General features: G+C 41.3%; 1 protein-coding gene across 14 annotated transcripts in view; it reads left to right on the forward strand.

The window, feature by feature from the left end:
* The window catches only part of kiaa1109 (KIAA1109 ortholog), a 637,888-nt gene that overhangs the window by 78,658 nt on the left and 536,595 nt on the right, over positions 1-22,635 (forward strand). For 10 of the 14 annotated variants that reach the window (XM_068042417.1, XM_068042485.1, XM_068042453.1 and 7 more), the window contains 3 exons: positions 3,807-3,882; positions 14,124-14,317; positions 22,152-22,237. In XM_068042417.1, coding sequence (XP_067898518.1) covers positions 3,807-3,882; positions 14,124-14,317; positions 22,152-22,237 — 356 coding nt within the window. The remainder of the gene's footprint in view (positions 1-3,806; positions 3,883-14,123; positions 14,318-22,151; positions 22,238-22,635) is intronic. The other 4 variants (XM_068042463.1, XM_068042524.1, XM_068042532.1 and 1 more) reach the window with 1 other exon arrangement.

The following is a 22,635-nucleotide window of genomic DNA, read 5'->3' on the forward strand; positions in this document are numbered from 1 at the left end:
AACATTAGATGGCTTACAGTTTGAGTTTTGAAAGCTAATGGAATATAGGAGGAAGGGAAAACTGAGAGAGCTAAAAAAGATTCCACAAGTTTTGAGGTTTTGGGAAAGAATGGGTTAGATAGGAAGTTTCGCAATTTGACACAATTTCAGTCAAGTGAGGAGCAGGAAGGGCATATATAATGCACCATTTTTGGGGCTGAGGAAGAAATAAGAGGACTGTGGAGCCAAGGATATGGTGGTAGCAACTAAAGAGAGACTCAAAGGATGGTGTAGGATGTGGGAACATTCAGAATCAGAAAATTTGAGATTGATGGGAGTGGTGTCACCAGGACATTGGCCTTATTGGGGCGCAAAGTGGAGGTGATGTAACAAATGGTGGAGATAAAATTCAAGTCATATTGAACAGAATGGAGCAATGGAGGGAGATTCTTTGCCAGCATCATCAAAATTAGATTGAGGAAAAAGGTGAGCCAAGTGGAGAGAAATCTGACCCATGCAACACTGGGTTGGGAGGGAGGAAAGGGTAATTTGCTTTCTGAACATTGTCAATGCCCATTTGTTAACCCAGATATTGAAAAATGCATGAGAATGACCTGGGTCTCTTGCTTGAGCAATAAAGAAAACCATCTTCCCAGTGGTCAGTGCATGTACCTAGGGTTTTCCTAGAAGCTTGTCTCATTTACACTTTTTGTATTCATATGTAGCAGGTAGATTTTTTAAACTTTGATCTGAAGTATTCTGCAGCCTAATCTTTACATATTTTTGGTGTATGAAGACATAATTCAGAATAGTAACTCCGAAAGTTATATGAAATTAAAGATACAGACAGTGAATATGTTTATATAAAGTCTTATAATATCTTCAGGGTATCCCAAAGTGCTTACAGCCAATGGATTACTTTTGAAGTGCTGGCACTCTAAGGTAAATGCAGTAGGCAATGTGTGCACAGCAAGAACCCATAAACGATGAATTAATGGTTGTGCTGGTTGAAGGAGGAATGATGGATAGGGCTTTGGGAGAACTGCCTGCTTTTTTTTTTAAAGTAGTACCATGGGATCTTTTACATTCACCTCAGCAGGTACAAAACACTTCACATTAACATCTCATCTGAAAGAAATTGCAACACTCAAGTACTGCACTACTGCACTGGATGTCAGCGTAGATTATCTGATCAATTTCATTGCAGGGATAGGTCACACCTTGTGTCTCAGGAGACATGAATGCTACCCGTTAAAGTGACATTTGGGTTCTGTTATTGATTTACCAAGGAAAATGCATCGGTTTGAGAGGAATTGATAGCTAAATCCAAAAACAAATGCTCCAACAATTATGTCTTTGTTCTTGAACTTCAGCAGATGGAAAATACCATCAAAATGACAGTCAAAAACAGTTCAAAATTAAATTCGGTGCTGATTTTTTTTTTTAGTATTGTTTAGTATTGGTGAAATTGCCAAGTTTACCAAAAATTCACGAAAGGCATCTATCACCCTTTGAAACTAATCTCTTGTGTCATTTGGCTCCCTAAGCGTAGCTTTAGCTTATGAGCACTTTGTTTAAGATTAGAACTGCCAATGCTATTGGGTATCTATTTGAAGCCAATCACAGAACATTCTTGCCTGATCTTACACAAATATGGGAACGCTGTGTTGTTAGCTTTAATGAAACTTGAGTTGCAGAATTCAGGATATTGTATCATGTACTTTTCGGCATCCAAATTGTACTCTATGCTGTCCTTTTTTGTTGCAAATCTCCTACTGTCAACTTAATTACACCTGATTCTGCCTGAAATCTAGCATTTATGAACCCATTAATGGAAAGATTAATGGTTCTGACGAAAGTTCACCGACCTGAAACATTAACTCTGTTTCTGTCTCCATAGATGCTGCTAGACCTGCTGAATATTTCCAGCATTGTCTGTTTTTACAAATGTAAAGATTAACTTGTTCAGACATATCAGTGACTTTTATAGTGCTATTACTTTTGCAGCAATGGTTATGACTGTTGAGGGTGATATTGACATATGAACTGTACATACAGTATAGTCACAGCAGCCTGGTACATGTACAATGTTATATGCAGTAGTTCTGGTATTCGGCTGAAATTGCAAAGAAAAATAATTGTTTGATGCCTAGCAGTGCCCTTTTGGAGGGGGGGGGGGGTGGGTGAGGGGGCGGTGTTGGCAAGGTGAATGCAAAAATACAGCTGTGCATTTGCTTATGCAGAGTGCTATTAACTATAATGATAGTGACCCTTAATACTGACTGAAGAAAGAATACTGCTTTGTACTATTGGCATGATTGGTATGTTTTCACTATTGTTTAAAAAAAGTTTTGGTTAGGAATAGGTATCATTGTACATATTGCATGAATGTAAATTGGACCTTGTATTTCATTTTTTAATGAGGAAACAAGAGTAGGCCATTCAGCCCTTCAAGCCTGTTATTTCACGGCTGATCTATACATCAACTCCATTCATATCCCTTGATACCCTTTATCATTCTCTGTTTTGAAAATTTAAATTGGCCCTGCATTTCAGCCTTTTGGGAGAGCGAGTTCCAGATTTCCACCACCCATTATGTGAAAAAGTACTTTGTGATTTCAATCCTAAATGGCCTGCCTATAATTTTAAGATTATGCTCTCTTGTGCTGGATTCCCCCCACCAGAGGAAATAGTTTCTCAGTATTTACCCTATTGAATCCCCTTGATCATTTAAAATGCCCTTGATTAGATAACTCCTCAACCATCTCAACTCCAGGAAATCAACCAAGTTTATGAGATCTGTCCTCTCAATTGAACCCTTTAATCCTTGATATCATTCTGGTGAATCTGCACTGTATCCTTTCCAAAGGCCAATATATATTTCTTGAAGCTCAGTATCCAAAACTGAACTCCGTATTCCAGCTGGAGTCTAACTGAAGTATCACTTCTTAGCTTTTAGGGATTTGTGTACGTGGACATCTAAATCCGCCTCAGCTCCTAGTCTCTCACCATTAAGAAAATATTCCAATTAGTCTTGGATGACCTCATGCTTCCCCAGATTGAATCTCCTTCTGCCATAGTTTTACTCAATGACTTAGTCTCTCGATGTTATTTTGTAACTTCATCCTCCCATTCACACAACCTAGTGTCCTCTAACTTTGTGTCACCTGGAATACACAACTCTTTATTCCTATATCCATGTCATTAATATATATGGTGAAAAGCTGAGGCCACAGAAACTTGTCACACACCACCAATCAGATAATGAACCTTTTATCCCAACTCTCTCTTTCCCAGCTCCCAATTATTAACTCATGTCACACGATTACCTCCAGTTTTGTGTGCCCTCATTTCTGCTAATAATCTTGTGTGCAGAACCTTGTCAAATGCTTTCTGTAAGTCCACGTGGACAATATTTGTAGACGCTGTCCTATTCACCATGCTAGGGATCTCAAAAAATTCAACTAGATTAGTCACATAACTTACCATTCACAAATTAATGCTGTCTCTGTCTGATCAACTGATACCTCTCCAAGTGTTCAGTCACTTTGTCCCCGATGATGCATTCCAGTAACTTCCCCGTGATTGTTGTTGAAGTTGTGATTAGTTACCTGGTTTCTCTCTCCCTCCCTCCCTTCTTAAGTAAGGGACTGGTATTGGCAGTTTTTTAAATGAATGGCACAATTCCTGAATTTAGGAAACTTTGCTGTGCTTTCTCTTTTGCATCCATTATTTTGGCATTCTTTGAACACTTTCCTTTGAAGTATTCAGTCATAGGTTGTGCATGTTTATGTGCTTATGTATGTACTGTACCGATATTTTCGCAGCATTAAAACTGAAACACAAGACCCCTCATCATCCTGGCGATCTCTCATTCCGGTTATTAAAGTTGATATCAGTACAGTAAGTAAACTTTTATTTTCAAGAATTCTTTTGCCGCATTCTGTTCAGGAAAACTAACACCGATATTTCATGTTATTGTGTAATGATTAGTCAGGCTGCTGTTGCATTATGGTGATTGCAAAAGTGCAGTTCTGTTGTTGTTGCTGTAATTGCCTGTGACTTGGTTTAGAAACATAGAAAATAGCAGCAGGGGTTGGCCATTCAGCCCTTTGAGCCTGCTCTGCCATTCATTGTGATCATGGCTGATCATCCAACTCAGTAGCCTGTTCTGGCTTTCGCCCCGTATCCTTTCATCCCTTTAGACCCAAGAGCTATATCTAACTCCTTTTTGAAAACATACAATGCTTTGGCCTCAACTGCTTTCTGTGGTAGCGAATTCCACAGGTTCACCACTCTCTGGGTGAAGAAATTTTTCCTTATCACAGTCCTGAAAGATTTACCCCGTATCCTTAGACTATGACCCCCTGGTTCTGGACTCCCCCACCATCGGGAATATCCTTCCTGCATCTATCTGTCAAGTCCAGTTCGAATTTTATAGGTTTCTATGAGATCCCCTCTCACTCTTCTGAACTCCAGCGAATATAATCCTAACCGACTCAATCTCCCCTCATACGTCAGTCCTGCCATCCCAGGAATCAGTCTGGTAAACCTTCGCTGCACTCCCTCTATAGCAAGAACATCCTTCCTCAGATAAGGAGACCAAAACTGCACACAATATTCCAGGTGTGGCCTCACCAAGGCCCTGTATAATTGCAGCATGACATCCCTGCTTCTGTACTCGGCCTTCATAGCGAGAGGATCCAACATACCATTTGCCTTTTTTACCGCCCGTTGCACCTGCATTTTTACCTTCAGCGACTGGTGTAGGAGAACACCCAGGTCTCGCTGCATATTCCCCTCTCTCAGTTTCTTGCTGTTCAGATAATAATCTGCCTTCCTGTTTTTGCTACCAATTTGGATAACCTCACATTTATCCACATTATACTGCATCTGCCATGCATTAGCCCACTCACTCAACTTGTCCAAATCACCCTGAAGCTTCTCTGCATCCTCCTCACAACTCACCCTCCCACCCAGTTTTGTGTCATGTGCAAATTTGGAGATATTACATTTGGTTCCCTCATCTAAATCATTAATATATATTGTGAATAGCTGGGGTCCTAGCACCGATCCCTGCGGTACCCCACTAATCACTGCCTGCCATTCGGGTAAAGACCCAATTATCCCTACTCTTGGTTTCCTGTCCGCCAACCAATTTTCTATCCATTGCAATACACTACCCCCAATCCCATGCGCTTTAATTTTACATACTAATCTCTTATGTGGGATTTTGTCGAAAGCCTTCTGAAAGTCCAAGTAAACCACATCCACTAGCTCCCCCTCATCAACTCTACTAGTTACACCCTCCAAGAATTCTAGTACATTTGTCAAGCATGATTTCCCTTTCGTAAATCTGTGCTGACTCTGCCCGATTCTACCACTGTTTTCTAAGTGCTCTGTTATAAAATCTTTGATAATGGACTCTGGAGTTTTCCCCACTACCGACATCAGGCTGACTCATCTATAATTCCCTGCTTTCTCTCTACCTCCCTTTTTAAATAGTGGGGTTACATTAGCTATCCTCCAATCTGTAGGAACTGTTCCAGAGTCTATCGAATCTTGGAAGATGACCACCAATGCATCCACACTTTCTAGGGCCACTTCCTTAAGTACTCTGGGATGCATACCATCAGGCCCTGGGGATTTATCGGCCTTCAATCCCATCAATTTCCCCAACACCTTTTCTCTACTAATACTGATATCTTTCAGTTCCTCTCTCTCACTAAGCCCTGTGTTCCCCAACATTTCTGGTATGATATTTGTGTCCTCCTTTGTGAAGACAGAACCAAAGTATGCATTTAGTTGGTCAGCCATTTCTTTATTCCCCATAATAAATTTCCCTGTTTCTGACTGTAAGGGACCTACATTTGTCTTCATCAATCTTTTTCTCTTCACATACCTATAGAAACTTTTACAGTCAGTTTTTATGTTCCCCGCAAGCTTGCTCTCACACTCTATTTTCCCCTTAATCAGTCCCTTGGTCCTCCTTTGCTGAATTCTAAACTGCTCCCAATCCTCAAGTCTGTTGTTTTTTCTGGCAAATTTATATGCCTCTTCCTTGGATCGAATGCTATCTCTAATTTCCCTTGTAAGCCATGGTTTGGCTCCCTTTCCCGTTTTACTTTTGCGCCAGACAGGAATAAACAATTGTTGCAGTTCATCCATGCGCTCTTTAAATGTTTGCCATTGCCTATCCACCATCATCCCTTTAAGTAACGTTTCCTAATCCGTCATGGCCAACTCGCGCTTCATACCTTTGTAGTTTCCTTTACTAAGATTCAGGACCCTTGTCTCAGAATTAACTACGTCACTCTCCATCTTGATGAAGAATTCTATCATATTGTGGTTGCTCATCCCCAAGGGGTCTCGCACCACTAGATTGTCAATTATCCCTCTCATTACACAATACCCAGTCTAGGATGGCCTGTTCTCTCGTTGGTTCCTCAAAGTATTGGTCCAGAAAACCATCCCGTATACACTCCAAGAATTCCTCCTCTATGGTATTGTGACTAATTTGATTTGCCTAATCTATATGCAGATGAAAGTCTCCCATAATTTCAGATGTTCCTTTATCGCATGCATCTTTAATTTTCTAATTTAGCATTTTCTTGTTTTATTTATTCTTGGATTGTCTAAGCAGACAATATTTACGCACAATACTTTCAGAAAATACAGTGAAACTGGCCTGGATCATTGTAACTGAGCTCAGGTAGCCTATGCAAACAACTGGTTTCAGTGCAAGGTCAAATATTACTCTCTCTCTTTGGGGCTGGTAGTCACTATGGATTAGGAGGCTTTGAAGTGTATGGTATAATTTATTAATAGAAGTACTTGATTTTTTAAATTTTAGTTATTGTCATTTCTGTTAAAGATTTTTTTGTGAATAGTCATTTTTGGCTTTTCTGGGCAGTGTACCAACTAACAATTGAATTTTAGTAAAGATGAAAAAGAAAGTATACTTTTATTCACAGGTTTGCAAATGCCCATCATTACAAAGCTATTAATTTTAATTTGATATTTTTTTCTTGTCCTAATGCTACTTTAAACAATTGATCATGTTCCTGTACAGTTTTATTTACAGGTCTAAATATTAAAATTTGATAAATCATTTTTGAACATGGCAAAAAACTATTGTTATGACCGAGGCAGGAGGAGTGAACTGTATTTTTTAGTTCCGCTTCTCCACAGGTCACAGCATATATTTAAATGTTTACCCAGTTACCAATGCAGTCAATCATAGACACTAATCTTTATCCCAGAATAAAATATACCAACCAGATTTCTTCAATGAACTACAAGATTATCAATTTATTATAAAACAAGACATACCAGTAATGAAGCAAAACATTCGCACACAGAGTGAAATATGAAAGTTCCCTTTTACCGTAGCCCCTCTCTCACACACACGCACACCGGTTAACCGAAAAAAATAGAGATTTGACCAAAAAATTGATAAACTATATGGGACTAAATTAGCAAAAACATAAAAACAGATTGTAAAAACTTCTATGAGTTTGTAAAATGGAAGAAATTAGCAAATGCAAACAGTTCACTTAGAAATAGAGACAGGGGAAATTATAATTTTTTTTGTATTCGTTCATGGGATGGGGGCGTTGCTGGCTAGTACAGCATTTATTGCCCATCCGTAATTGCCCTTGAAAAGGCGCTGGTGAGACACCGCCTTGAACCGCTGCAGTCCATGTGGGGTAAGTACACACACACTGCTGTTAGGAAAGGAGTTCCAGGATTTTGACCCAGCAACAGTGAAGGAACGGTGATATAGGGCTGGAATTTATTACCGTGCCTTGCTGTGCGGAGGCGCGCCTTGAGCTTGGCGGCCTTCCCCGGTGCCTTTTGTGCAAATTGGGGAGGCGGTGGCGTAGTGGTATTGTCACTGGACTAATAACCCAGAGACCCAGGGTCTTGCTATAGGGACATGGGTTCCACCACAGCAGAAGGTGGAATTTGAATTAAATTAATAAATCTGGAATTTAAAAAAAAGCTAGTCTAATGATGGCCATGAAGTCTCATGGCATCAGGTCAAACATGGGCAAGGAAACCTCCTGCTGATTACCACCCCCTCAGCTGATGAACAGCAGTTGGAGCAAGCACTGAGGGTGGTAAGGGCGCAGAATGTACTCTGGGTGGGGGACTTCAGAGTCCAACACCAGCACCACTACTGACTGAGCTGGCTGAGTCGTAAACCACTTGGCTGCTAGACTGGATCTGTGGCAGGTGATGAGGGAACCAACAAGAGGGTAAAATATACTTGACCTCGTCCTCACCAAACTGCCTGCTGCAGATGCATCTGTCCATGACAGTATTGGCAGGAGTGACCACCGTACAGTCCTTGTGGAGATAAAGTCCCGTCTTCACATTGAGGATACCCTCCATTGTGTGGTGTGGCACTATCACTGTGCTAAATGGGATAGATTTCGAACAGATCTAGCAATGCAAAACTGGGCATCCATGAGGCGCTGTGGGCCATCAGCAGTAGCAGAATTGTACTCAACCACAATCTGTAACCTCATGGCCCGGCAAATCCACCTCTCTACCATAACCATCAAGCCGGGGGACCAACCCTCGTACAATGAAGAGTGCAGGAGGGCATGCCAGGAGCACCACAAGGCATACCTCAAAATGAGGTGTCAACCTGGTGAAGCTGCAACCTGGGACTACTTGCATGACAAACATCATAAGCAGCATGCAATAGACGGAACTAAGCGATCCCATAACCAACGGATCAGATCTAAGTTCTGCAGTCCTGCCACATCCAGTTGTGAATGGTGGTGGATAATTAAACAACAGCTGGAGGAGGTGGTTCCACAAATGTCCCTATCCTCAATGATGGGGGAGCCCCGCACATCAGTGCTAAAGATAAGCCTGAAGCTTTTGCAACATTCTTCAGCCAGAATTGCCGAGTGGATGATCCATCACGGCCTCCTGAAAGTGCCCAGCATCACAGATGACAGTCTTCAGCCAATTCGGTTCACTCTACGTGATATCAAGAAATGACTGAAGGCACTGGATACTGCAAAGGCTATGGGCCCTGACAACATTCCGGCAATAGTACTGAAGACCTGTGCTCCAGAACTTGCCGTGCCCCTGGCCAAGCTGTTCCAGTACAGCTACAACACTGGCATCTACCTGGCAATGTGGAAAATTGCCCAGGTATGTCATGTACATACAAAGCAGGACAAGTCCAACCCGGCCAATTACTGCCCCATCGGTCTACTCTCAATCATAAGTCAAGTGATGGAAGGTGTCATCAACAGCATTATCAAGCGGCACTTGCTTAGCAATAACCTGCTCACTGACGCTCAGTTTGGGTTCCGTCTCAGTCACTCAGCTCCTGACCTCATTACAGCCTTGTTTCAAACATGGACAGAAAAGCTGAACTCGAGTGGTGAGGTGAGAGTGACTGCCCTTGACATCAAGGCAGCATTTGACCGAGTATGGCATCAAGGAGTCCTAGTAAAACTAGAGACAATGGGATTCGGGGGGAAAACTCTCCACTGGTTGGAGTCGTACCTAGCGCAAAGGAAGATGGTTGTGGTTGTTGGAGGTCAATCATCTCAGCTATCACTGCAGGTGTTCTTCACGGTAGTGTCCTAGGCCCAACCATCTTCAGCTGCTTTAGCAATGACCTTCCTTCAATCATAAGGTCAGAACTGGGGATGTTTCATGATGGTTGCACAATGTTTAGCACCATTTGTGACTCCTCAGAAAATGATGCCGTCCCTGTAGAAATGCAGCAAAACCTGGACAATATCCAGGCTTGGACTGATAAGTGGCAAGTAACATGCGCGCCACGCAAGTGCCAGGCAATGACCATCTTCAACAAGAGAGAATCTAACCATCTCCTCTTGACATTCCTTGGCATTACGATCGCTGAATCCCCAACTATCAACACCCTGGGGGCTACCGCTGACCAGAAACTGAACTGGAGCAGCCATATAAATGCCATGGCTACAAGAGCTGGTCAGAGGCTAGGAATCCTGCGACGAATAACTTACCTCATAACTCCCCAAAGCTTGTCCACCATCTACAAGGCACAAGTCAGGAGTGTGATGGAATACTCTCCATTTGTCTGGATGGCTGCAGCTTCAACAACACTCAAGAAGCTCGACACCAGCCAGCACAAAGCAGCCCGCTTGATTGGCATCCCATCCGCAAACATTCACTCCCTCCACTACCGACACACAGTGGCAGCAGTGTGTACCGTTTACAAGATGCACTGCAGCAATGCACTAAGATTCTTTAGACAGCATCTTACAAACCAATGACCTCTACCACCTAGATGGACAAGAGCAGCAAATGCATGGGAACACCACAACCTGCAAGTTCCCTTCCAAGCCACACAACATCTTGACTTGGAACTATATTGCCGTTCGTTCACTGTCGCTGGGTCAAAATCCTGAAACTCCCTTCCTAACAGCACTGTGGTTGTACTTACCCCGTCTAGACTGCAGCGGTTCAAGAAGGCAGCTCACCACCACCTTCTCAAGGGCAATTAGGGATGGGGAATAAATGCTGGCCTAGCCAGCGACGCCCACATCCCATGAATGAATAAAAAAAGTTGCTCTGCAACCTCTGAGTCCTTGATACCCTTCCTAAAGTATGGTGCCCAAAATACTTCAGCTGAGGTCCAACCAGTGTTTTCTAAAGGCTTAGCAAAATCCTTGCTTTTGTATTGTATGCCTCTATTAATAAAGCCAATCCATTTTTTTCAAACAGCCTTCTCAACTTCCTGTGCACTGTCAAAGATTTGCGTGCATGCACACCTAGGTGTCTCTGTTCCTGCACCCCCTTAAAATTGTATCATCTTATTTTGCTTCTCCTCATTCTTCCGACCAAATTGCATCACATCATGCTTCTGTGTTAAATTCCATCTGCCAAGTTTCTCCCTGTTTCAGTAGCCTGTCTTTCCTTCTGAAGTCTGTTACTATCCTTCTCGTTGTTGGCAACATTGAGTTTTGTGTCATCTACAATCTTTGAAATTATGCCCTCTGTACCCAAGTCCAGATCATTTTTTTTTTTGTTACTGTAATTGGTCTAACTTTGGTGAGGGTAACTTTTTGTGACAATAATCTGGAACAAAATTAATTGTCATTTGGAAAAGTAGAGTCATAGCCATGCTGACTGGCCTCTCCAAGTGGAGATTAATCCTGTCCCTCAATGTTTTTCAATAGTTTCCCTGCCACTGATAGACTTACTGGCCTGTAATTACCTGGTTCATCCCTGCTACCCTTCTTGAATAATGGTACCACATTTGCTGTTCTCCAGCCCTCTGGCACCTCTCCTGTGGCTAGAGAGGATTTGAAAATTTGTGTCAGAGCCCCTGCTATCTCCTCCCTTGCCTCACATCTCATCTGGGCCTGGGGAGTTATCCACTTTTAAGCCTGCTAAAACCGCTAATATCTCCTTCCTTTCAATGCTAATTTGTTTGAGTATATCACAATCCCCCTCCCTGATCTCTGCACCTACATTGTCCTTCTCCATAGTGAACACAGATGAAAAGTAATCATTCAAAACCACACCTGTATCCTCCGGCTGCACACACACAACGTCAGCATAGATTTGTTAAAGGAAAATCGTGTTTGAATAATTTGATTGAGTTGTTTGATGAAATAATGGAGAAGGTTGATTGGGGTAGTGTAGTTGATGTATACGGACTTTCAAAAGGTGTTTGATGAAGTACCACTTTATTATTGTTAGCAAAATTAAAGCCCATGGGATTAAAGATTCTCTGGCAGTATGGATAAAAACTTGGCTAAGGGACAGACAGAGAGTCGTGGAAAAGGAATGTTTTTCAGACTGGAGGGAAGCATGTAGCATTGTTTTCCAGGATCTGGATTGGGATCACTGCTCTTTTTGATATATATTAACCACTTTGACTTTGTTCCCGATTATTGTCACTAAAAGTTTCCCCACCACGAATATTAGGATGTATGGCCTATAATTGCTGAGTTTATCCCTCTCCTCCTTTTTGAACAGGGGTGCAACATTTCCAATCCTCCAGTCCACTGTACCACCCCCGAAGTTACGGAGGATTGGAAGACTGGTCAGGGTCTCTTCAATTTCTACCCATATTCCCTTCAGCAACCTAGGAGACTTTTCTACTTGGAGTGCTGCCAAGTTTCTAAGTAGCTCCTCTTTTATCACTTTTATTTTGACCAATATTGCTACTACCTTCTCTTTTCGAGTGAAGACAGATGCAAAGCACTCATTTAGTACCTCAGCCATGTCCTCCGTCTCCACATGAAGTTCTCTTTTTTTTTTTAAGTACCTAATCTGCAACACCATTTTTTTGACTACCCTTTTATGATGCATGTGGGATCCCTTTTGAATTCGCCAGTAATCTATTCTTATACTTTCTCTTTGTCCTTCTCATTCCCTTTTTTTAGATCTCCACATACTTTCTGTACTCAGCTTGACTCTCTACTGTATTATGAACCTTACATTTGTCATAATCTTCCTTTTCCTGTTTCATTTTAACCTCTGTTGTTTGTCATCCAAGGAACTCTAGCTTTGGATCTGTACTATTAGTACTATAGTTCTTGCATTTTTCTCAAATTTGCCTGCAAATTTGCTGCCCTATCTCCTTCCCATTATTTTTGGTAGTTTCTTTTATAAACCTAGTAGCATAATAGCTCCTCTATTCTTCCTTAATTTTAACCATAGATTGTTTGACCCCTCAACTACATCATCCCTTTCCATTGGTATAATAGTTTCTTTGATCAATACTGCCACCAACCCCACTCCTTTTTCTTTCCCTACCTTCACTGAATACCTTGCTGCAGGAATATTAAGTTCCAAATCCTTCCCCCCACCCCTTGATCTCGGCCTCTATTATTGCCACTGTATCTTAGTCCCTGTGGCGACTTTACCATGTTAACTGCACATGCACTCCAAATCCATTTTAGACTGCCTTACATTTGCTGCATGTTTGAACCCTTCCTATTTCTGAGCTATTCTTCACTCGAATACTACTGGTCTCTCAGTCTCTGCACCTGTTTCTGCTCTCTAATGTTTCATCCTGATGCTCATCCTCCTGCCGAATTAGTTTAAACCCTGTCCCTCAGAACTAGTTAATTTCCCCACAAGGACATTTGCCCCAGCTCTGTTGAGGACCAACCTCTCCATCTTAAGCAGTTCCCTCATGCTCCAGAACTGATCCAAATGCCCCGTGAATCTTAATCCTTCTCTCCTGTACCATTTCTGCAACCACTAATTAGCTTGTCTTATCCCACTGTTAGTGCAGCACATTATCTCTGTGCCACTGATGCCTAGATTATAAATTTTAGAGACTGCTGGCAGACCACATGTCATATCATATTACCATAGAATGATTATAGCGCAGAGAAGGCCATTCTGCCTATTGTGTCATGCTGACTTTGAAAGAGCAGCTCACCTCGTCCTACTCCTCCTGCCCTTTCCCTGTAGCCCTGCACTTTTTTTTCGCTCCATGCTTATCCAATTCTCTTTTGAAAGTCACAGTTGAATCTGTCTCCACCACACACTCAAGAAAGGCATTCCAGATCCTAACCACTCACTGTGTAAAAAAAAAAAATATTTTTCCTCCTGTTGCCATTGGTTGTTTTACTAATCACCTTTAATCGGTGTCCTCTGGTTCTTGACCCTTCCACCAACGGGAATAGTTTCTCCCGATCTACTCTGGCCAGATCCCTCATGATTTCGAACATCTGTATCAAATCTCCTCTCAACCTTCTCTTCTCTAAGGAGAAGAATCTCAGCTTTTCCAATCTACCCATGTAACTGAAGTCCCTCATCCCTGGAACCATTCGTGTAAATCCTTTCTGACCCTTTCTAAAGCCTTCACATCCTTCCTAAAGTGTGGAAGTGGGAAAACCTTGTAAAATACAAGCACTCATAATTTACCTTTCCTTTTTAACTCTCGTGTATTTTGTTTTTTGTTATAATCCACTGAGTGCAACAAAAAATAAGTTAAAGCTTATTGTTCTTGTTTGAGAAACTTTTGAGAGTTTGGCAGATTCGTTTGCTTGTTAGATGTTTATCTTGTATATATGTACTTCAGTGTGGTGCGGAAGACACTGTAATAACTATTACAGATCGCCCCTCATTAGTTCAATTGTACTAATGAAATATTTTGTTACTAGGGCCGTTTGGCATTTGGGAACCGTTTTTTGCCTCAGACGCTCTGCATAAATTTTGATGATGCTTTCCTGACCTATACTACAAAACCACCTTCCAGCCATCTTGACCAATTTATGCACATCGTGAAGGGAAAATTGGAAAATGTTAGAGTCATGCTTGTTCCTAGTCCGAGACACGTTTGCCTGCAAAATGATGAGTATGAAGAATTTCTGTTTTGTAGTAATAAAGATATTAAATGCAATAAATTATAGTGATAGTACTCCCTGCATTATTAATGTTTACTTGTAAATGACTTTTTTCCAATTTTATAGTTCTCAAAATATTCTGATTCACTTGTTGCATATGAAAATATTTGCATTACATCTGCACTTGTGCATAAAACATGGATCACCAAATAATACAAGAATAAATCCAGTATTTTCCAGGACGTAAACCTCTCGTATCTGATATCTCAAGCAGTAGACAAGTGCTATGAAGGATACACACATATGGCTGTATTATGTATACAAGAATGTAATAAGTATTTCTTAGTCACCGCATTTATATTGGATGTTTATTTTACCTTTGGTGTACCTTAGTAATGCATATAATTTATTTTAATCCATCCCTAATTTTTCAGCAATCCATTGTTTCTGGTATAGAGCATACATATTTAACTTAAATGCAAGAATAATGAGAACATATTTGAGAGTATGATAATATCACCGAGAGCATGCCAGAAACCTTTGAAGAATGTGTAGCCTACTGAGTTTTTATTTTATCCGAGATTTATAAAGGGAGAAACATAACTGTAGTTATTTGTCACTTGGATTGGTCATGCCTTATTTTATCCTGTTTGGGGCGGGCAATAAACAAAGAAATAACTAATGCCTGTAAAAATGGTACGGCAATTATCATGGGGGATTTTAATCTACATGTAGATTGGTCGAACCAGCTCAGTCAGGGTAGCCTTGAGGAGGAGTTCATTGAGTGTATCCGTGATAGTTTTCTTGAACAGTATGTAATGGAACTGACGAGGGAGCAATCTATCCTAGATCTAGTACTGTGTAATGAGACAGGAATAATTAATGATCTCATGGTTGGGGATCCTCTTGGAAGGAGTGATCACAATATGGTTGAATTTAGAATACAGATGGAGAGTGTGAAGATAAAATCCAATACCAGGGTCCTGTGCTTGAACAAGGGGGACTACAATAGAATGAGGGAGGACTTGGCTAAAGTGGACTGGAAACAAAGATTTTACGGTGGGACAGTTGACGAGCAGTGGAGGACTTTCAAAGCAATTTTTCAAAGTGCTCAGCAAAAGTATATTCCAGTGAAAAGGAAGGACTGGAAGAAAAGGGGTAATCTGCCATGGGTGTCTAAGGAAATAAGGGAGGCTATCAAATTGAAAAAGAAGCCATACAAAGTGGCCAAAAGCAGCATGAAACTAGAAGATTGGGAAAACTTTAAAGGTCAACAGAAAGCTACAAAAAGAGCTATAAAGAAAAGTAAGATGGAACATGAGAAAAAACTAGCACAGAACATAAAGACAGATAGCAAAAGTTTCTATAAATATATAAAACGAAAAAGAGTGGCTAAAGTAAACGTTGGTCCTTTAGAGGATGAGAAGGGGAATTTAGTTATGGGATATGATGAAATGGCCGAGGCATTGAACAGGTATTTTGTATCGGTCTTCTCAGTGGAGGACATTAATAACATGCCAGTAATTGACAAAGAGACGAACGTAGGTGAGGACCTGGGAACAATCATTATTACGGAAGAGGTAGTGTTGGGCAAGCTAATGGAGCTAAGGATTGATAAGACTCCTGGCCCTGATGGAATGCATCCCAGGGTACTAAAAGAGGTGGCAGCAGAAATAGCAGGTGCACTGACGGTAATTTTCCAAAATTCGCTGGACTCTGGGGTAGTCCCAGTTGATTGGAAAGCAGCAGACGTGACGCCACTGTTTAAAAAGGGAGGTAGACAAAAGATGGGGAATTATAGACCGATTAGCTTAACCTCTGTAATGGGGAAGATACTTGAGTCTATTATCAAGGAAGAAATAGCAGGGCATCTCGATAGAAATTGTCCCGTGGGGCAGACGCAGCATGGGTTCATGAAGGGCAGGTCATGCTTGACAAATCTTTTGGAATTCTATGATGACATTAGGAGCAAGGTGGACAATGGGGACCCAGTGGATGTGGTGTACCTAGATTTCCAAAAGGCCTTCGACAAGGTGCCGCACAAGAGGCTGCTGCATAAGATAAGGATGCATGGCGTCAGGGGTAAAGTATTAGCATGGATAGAGGATTGGTTGACGAACAGGAAGCAGAGAGTGGGGATAAATGAGTGCTATTCTGGTTGGCAATCAGTCACTAGTGTTGTGCCTCAGGGATCGGTGTTGGGACCGCAATTATTTACAATTTATATAGATGATTTGGAGTTGGGGACCACGTGTAGGGTGTCAAAGTTTGCAGATGACACTAAGATGAGTGGCAGAGCAAAGTGTGCAGATGACTGTGAAACTTTGCAGAGGAACATAGATACATTGAGTGAGTGGGCAAAGGTCTGGCAGATGGAATACAATGTTAATAAATGTGAAGTCATTCATTTCGGTAGGAGTAACAGGAAAAAGGATTATTACTTGAATGGTAAAATGTTGCAGCATGCTGCTATGCAGAGGGACCTGGGTGTCCTTGTGCATGAATCGCAGAAGGTTGGTTTGCAGGTACAGCAAGTAATTAGGAAGGCAAATGGAATTTTGTCCTTCATTGCTAAAGGGATCGAGTTTAAAAGCAGAGAGGTTATGTTGCAGCTGTATAAGGTACTGGTGAGGCCGCACCTGGAGTACTGTGTGCAGTTTTGGTCTCCTTACTTGAGAAAGGATATACTGGCACTGGAGAGGATGCAGAGGAGGTTCACTAGGTTGATTCCGGAGTTGAGGGGGTTGGCTTATGAGGAGAGACTGAGTAGATTGGGATTATATTCATTGGAGTTCAGAAGAATGAGGGGGGATCTTATAGAAACATATAAAATCATGAAGGGAATAGCTAAGATACAGGTAGAGAGGATGTTTCCACTAAAATAAAAGCAAAATACTGCGGATGCTGGAAATCTGAAATAAAAACAAGAAATGCTGGAACCACTTAGCAGGTCTGGCAGCATCTGTGAAAAGAGAAGCAGAGTTAACGTTTCGGGTCAGTGACCCTTCTTCGGGTGTTTCCACTGGCAGGTGAAGCTAGGACAAGAGGGCATAGCCTCAAGATTAGAGGGAGCAGATTTAGGACTGAATTAAGAAGGAACTTCTTCACCCAGAGGGTTGTTAATCTATGGAATTCCTTGCCCAGTGAAGTAGTTGACGCTTCTTCAGTAAACGTCTTTAAAGCTAAGGTAGATATCTTTTTGAACAATAAAGGAATTAAGGGATACGGTGGGAGCGCGGGTAAGTGGATCTGGGAGTGCGGGTAAGTGGATCTGAGTCCACGAAAAGATCAGCCATGATCTTATTGAATGGCGGAGCAGTCTCGAGGGGCCGGACGGCCTACTCCTGCTCCTAGTTCTTATGATCTTATGATCGAGCTGGTGGTTAGAATGGGAGGGTAGTTTTTTATGGTGAGTTATGGCATTCTGCGCCAGTGACATTCATGGGAGCAGAAGGTTTCGGACAAAACTTTTGATTCATAATGTCAGTGGATAAGAACTTCAAGTAAAATGGGAGACAGCTGTACATAACATGTCTGCCTCTAGGTTGTGTCTACATTAGTTACTGAAGTTGAGTTTTTATTTATATATTTACTCTAGCAGTGTACATAAAATATCCTTGAAACATATGTGATTTTTGTCATTTATAAAGCAATGTTTGATTTCTCAGCTTAACAGGAACAAATCTATCCTGGACATCTATGAAAACATCTGTAGATTTACATAGAACATACAGCACAGGAACTGGCCATTTGATCCAACTGATCTGTGCTGATTATGTTCCACATGAGCCTCCTCCCACCCCACTTCAGCTAAACCTATCAGCATTTCCTTCTATTCCTTTCTTGCCCGTGTTTCAATTTCCTTTAAGCTCCCCTTTAAATTCATTTATGCTATTCTCCTCAACCACTCTGTTGTGGTAATGCTAACTCTTAAAAATAATCCAAGGATTATTACTGCACTTTCATTATGGCAATATGGTAGTAAATGAGTGTTCATTTCCACTCAGTTTTCAATTGCTTCCTCCCCATCCATGTAGCAAGTGGTTAGTAAGGCTCCATGCCTTTGTAACTTCAAGTAAGATTGTAGAGAGTCTCGATGAGCAACATGGGCAGATGCACCAATTATTGGATTATCATTGTGGTAATGCAGTTTTGTGGAGAGGACAAAGGTGGGGAGTGAAAAGATATGAGGGGGAAAGGTACAATAAAAGCATGATAAATGAAAACAAGGAAAAGAAAAACAAAAAGTGCAGTTGCAGCTGAACTGAAAATAAATCAGAAAATGTAGGCGAAGCATGATAACTCTGCCAGAAGAGAAAGAAATTGAGGGCTAGACAGTACTGTGATTTGACAAAGGGTCTCTTACTGTACCACTGCACACCACCTTCGCCCCCGCCCCCCCCCACCCCAAAAGAGCAATGACCATGCTTGTCCACATTGCAGACACGTACTGATGTCAAGAGTGTGAAGTGTGGTTAAGGATGAAAATAACTGCAATCATTGCTATGACCAGAGAGTATCAGTGTGCTCAGCAGAAAGAATTACTGCTCTTGAAGCTTGCACTGAACTTTATTGAAACAATGTAGGGCAACAAAAACTGAGAAGTCAGAGAGAGCATGGGAAGTGGAGTTCAAGTGGCGAGCTACAGGTCTGTGAGTTACACTACTGGACAGAATGGAGATGTTTAGTCACCTAATCTGAATTTTCTTTATTTAAAGTTTGCAAGTTTTTCTCTATTTTGTAAATGTAGCAGTGTGGAAAGTGAAAAGAAATCACGTGATATGGGATTTACAGCTGTAGGGGCACCTTAAAATGACTTTATGTCGCTGGTTGTATTTGGGAGTCTTTGATAATGATCTTGGGTGCCCAAAATGGAAATTTCAACAGCTTAGTAATTTGGTTTAGGTTTAAGTTCATCAAACCTATAAAGTGCATAAACGTCCTGATTTTTGTCCTACCATAGAACCATAGAAAAGTTGTGGTACAGAAGGAGGCCATTCAGCCCTGCACTGTCTGAACTGGCTGAAAAAACTAGCCGCCCAATCTAATACCACCTTCCAGCACCTGGTCTGCAGCCTTGCAAGCTACAGCATTTCAGGTGCCGGTCCAGGTGCCTTTTAAAAGAGTTGAGGGTTTCTGCCTCCACCACCGATCCAGGCAGTAAATTCCAGACACCCAACACCCTCTAGGTGAAAATGTTTTTCCTCATGTCCCCTCTAATCCTTCTATCAATTACCTTAAATCTGTGCCCCCTGGTAATTGACCTCTCCGCTAGGGGAAACAGGTCCTTCCTGTCCACTCTATCTAGGCCCCTCATAATTTTGTATACCTCAATTAAGTCACCCCTCAGCCTCCTCTGTTCTAAGGAAAACAATGCTAGCCAATCCAATCTTTCCTCATTGCTGCAACTTTCAAGCCCTACCAGCATTCTTGCAAATCTCCTTTGTACACTCTCCAGAGCAATTATGTCCTTCCTGTAATGTGTTGACCAGAACTGTACGCAATACTCCAGCAGTGGCCTAACCAGTGTTTTATACAGTTCTAGTATTACATCCCTGCTTTTGTATTCTATATCTCGGCCAAATAAAGGAAAGCATTCCATATGCCGCCTTCACCACTCTATCTACCTGTCCTGCCACCTTCAGGGACCTGTGGACATGTACTCCAAGGTCTTTTGTTTCTTCTACCCCTCTCAATATCCTCCTCTTTATTGTGTATTCCCTTGCATTGCTTGCCCTCCCCAAATGCATTACCTCACACTTCTCTGGATTGAATTCCATTTGCCACTTTTGCACCCACTCAACCAAACCATTGATATCATTTTGGAGTCTACAGCTGTCCTCTTCACAGTCAACTACACAGCCAATTTTTGTGTCATCTGCAAATTTCCCAATCATGCCTCCCACATTTAAGTCCAAATCATTAATATATATCACAAAAAACAAGGGACCCAACCTTGTGGAACACTGCTGGAAACTGCTTTCCATTACAACAACATCCATCAACCACTGCCCTCTGTATCCTGTCACTGAGCAAATTTTGGATCCAACTTGCCACATTCCCCTGTATCCCATGGGCTTTTATTTTTTGGACCATCTGCCATGTGGGACCTTGTCAAATGACTTAGTAAAATCCATGTAGACCACATACACTGCACTACCCTCATCAATCCTCCTTGTTACTTCCTCAAAAAAATTCATCCATTTAGTAAGACATGACCTTCCCTTAACAAATCAATGCTGACTATCCCTGATTAATCCATGCCTTTCTAAGTGGCAGTTTACCCTGTCTCTCAGAATTGATTTTAATAATTTGACCAACACCGAGGTCAGATTGACTTGCCTATAATTATTTGGCCTATCCCTCGCACCCTTTTTAAACAATGGTACAATGTTCACAGACCTCCAATCCTCTGGTACCTCCTTTGTATCTAGTGAGGATTTGAAGATGATCCTCAGAGCATCTGCTATTTCCTCCCTGGCATCCTTTAACAACCTGGGATACAATCTATCCGGCCCTGGCGATTTATCCACTTTCAAGGATGTCAGACCCTCTAGTACTTCCTCTCTCATTTTGCTTATTGTATCTAATATTTCACTGTCCTCCTCTTGTACTACAATGTCTGCATCATCCCTCTCCTTTGTGAAGACCGAGACAAAGTACTCATTAAGAGCCCTGCCAACATCTTTTGCATCTACACATAAGTTCCCTTGTATATCTCTGAGAGGCCCTACCCTTTTCTTAGCTATCCTCTTACTCTTAATGTGCTGATAAAACATCTTTGGGTTTTCCTTGATTTTACTTGCCAATAATTTTTCATGCCCTCTCTTTGCTTTCGTAATTTCCTTTATTTACTTCACCCCTGCACTTCCTATACCCCTCTAGGCTTTGTACAGTATTGAGTTCTTGTGACCGTCATAAGCTTTGTTTTTCTGCTTAATCTTACCCTATATGCTTCTAGATAATTAGGGAGCTGTAGATTTGGCAGTACCACCCTTTATCTTTGTGGGACATGCCTACACTGTGCCTGTAGAATCTCGCATTTGAATGCCTCCCACTAGTTTGTCACTGATTTTCCTTCAAGTAGCTATATCCAGTCCACTTTTGCCAGATCACCTCTTACCTTCGTAAAATTTGCCTTCCCCCAATTTAGTATTTTTACTCCTGTTCTCTTTTTTTCCTTTTCCATTATTATGCTAAAACTAACTATTATGGTCGCTATCTCCAAAATGGTCACCCACTGTTACTTCATCCACTTGCCCAGCTTCATTACCGAATGCTAAATCTGGAATTGGTCTTGTTACATGCTGGCTAAAAATGTTCTCTTGAATGCAGTTCAAGAATTTTGTGCCCTCTGTGCCCTTCACACTGTTTGTATCCCAGTTGATATTAGGGTAGTTGAAATCCCCAACTATTATTGCCCTATAGTTTTTGCACTCAGAACGAAAGTACCTTAATTCCCAACTTCAAAAGATTACCTCATTACTGTGCAATTTTTCCAGAAGAGCCAGTGTAATGGGTACTCTAGGTGACATTGATATTGGAACAGCTTACATTTGCTGCCCCATATCCTTTAGGAACTGAATATATACTGCTGAAACTCATTCACAGATCACTGAAAGAAAATTTTCAATTCCTCAGTTTATACTCTATTTGAACCTAAATTCCAGAAGTGAAAGTATGTAGTTAGCTTAATCATTTGTGATTGGAAAGATAAATAATATACTTAGTAATTACTGCACAAAATATTTAAAACTGTATATTGAAGTTCATGGATTTGCCACATATTAATGTGTCATGTCATTAATGTAATTAGTGTTTTCATTTTATTTTCCTCCATTGTAGACCACCTCGTTTGATGGGAGAGGGTTTTGTAGTAATGCAATCAAATGATGTTGATATCTATTACTACATGGATGAACCAGGTCTGTGTATGTATATTTCTTGATTTTGCTTTGAGCTTATGTTTTTTTTTCTTTGATTTGCTGTTGGATCCCAGGTGAAAGCTGTTTTGGAAGACTATTTAAAAAAAATAGTTTCCTTTTCCAGTTTATTTTCTATTTTCTTCCCCTTTGCTTCTGGCTCATGTTAGGATATGGATTTTGGACAGCCTGTAGTACTTGCCTATGTAGATATTCTTATTCTGTGAGCCTAGGTGGTGAATACAGGCAGATTATTTGACTGAAAGATGACCAAATCAAGCTTGATCATGATTATAAATTCACACTTTCTAGTGGGGTTCACCTGATAGTGATCAAGAGCAGGAATTCTGCTGAATTTAGTTTTCCATCTTCCAATTCAGCGCTTTTGAGGCTATTCCTACCTGAAT

Source organism: Heterodontus francisci, chromosome 1 (genome assembly GCF_036365525.1).
Source record: "Heterodontus francisci isolate sHetFra1 chromosome 1, sHetFra1.hap1, whole genome shotgun sequence".
Lineage (NCBI taxonomy): Eukaryota > Metazoa > Chordata > Chondrichthyes > Heterodontiformes > Heterodontidae > Heterodontus > Heterodontus francisci.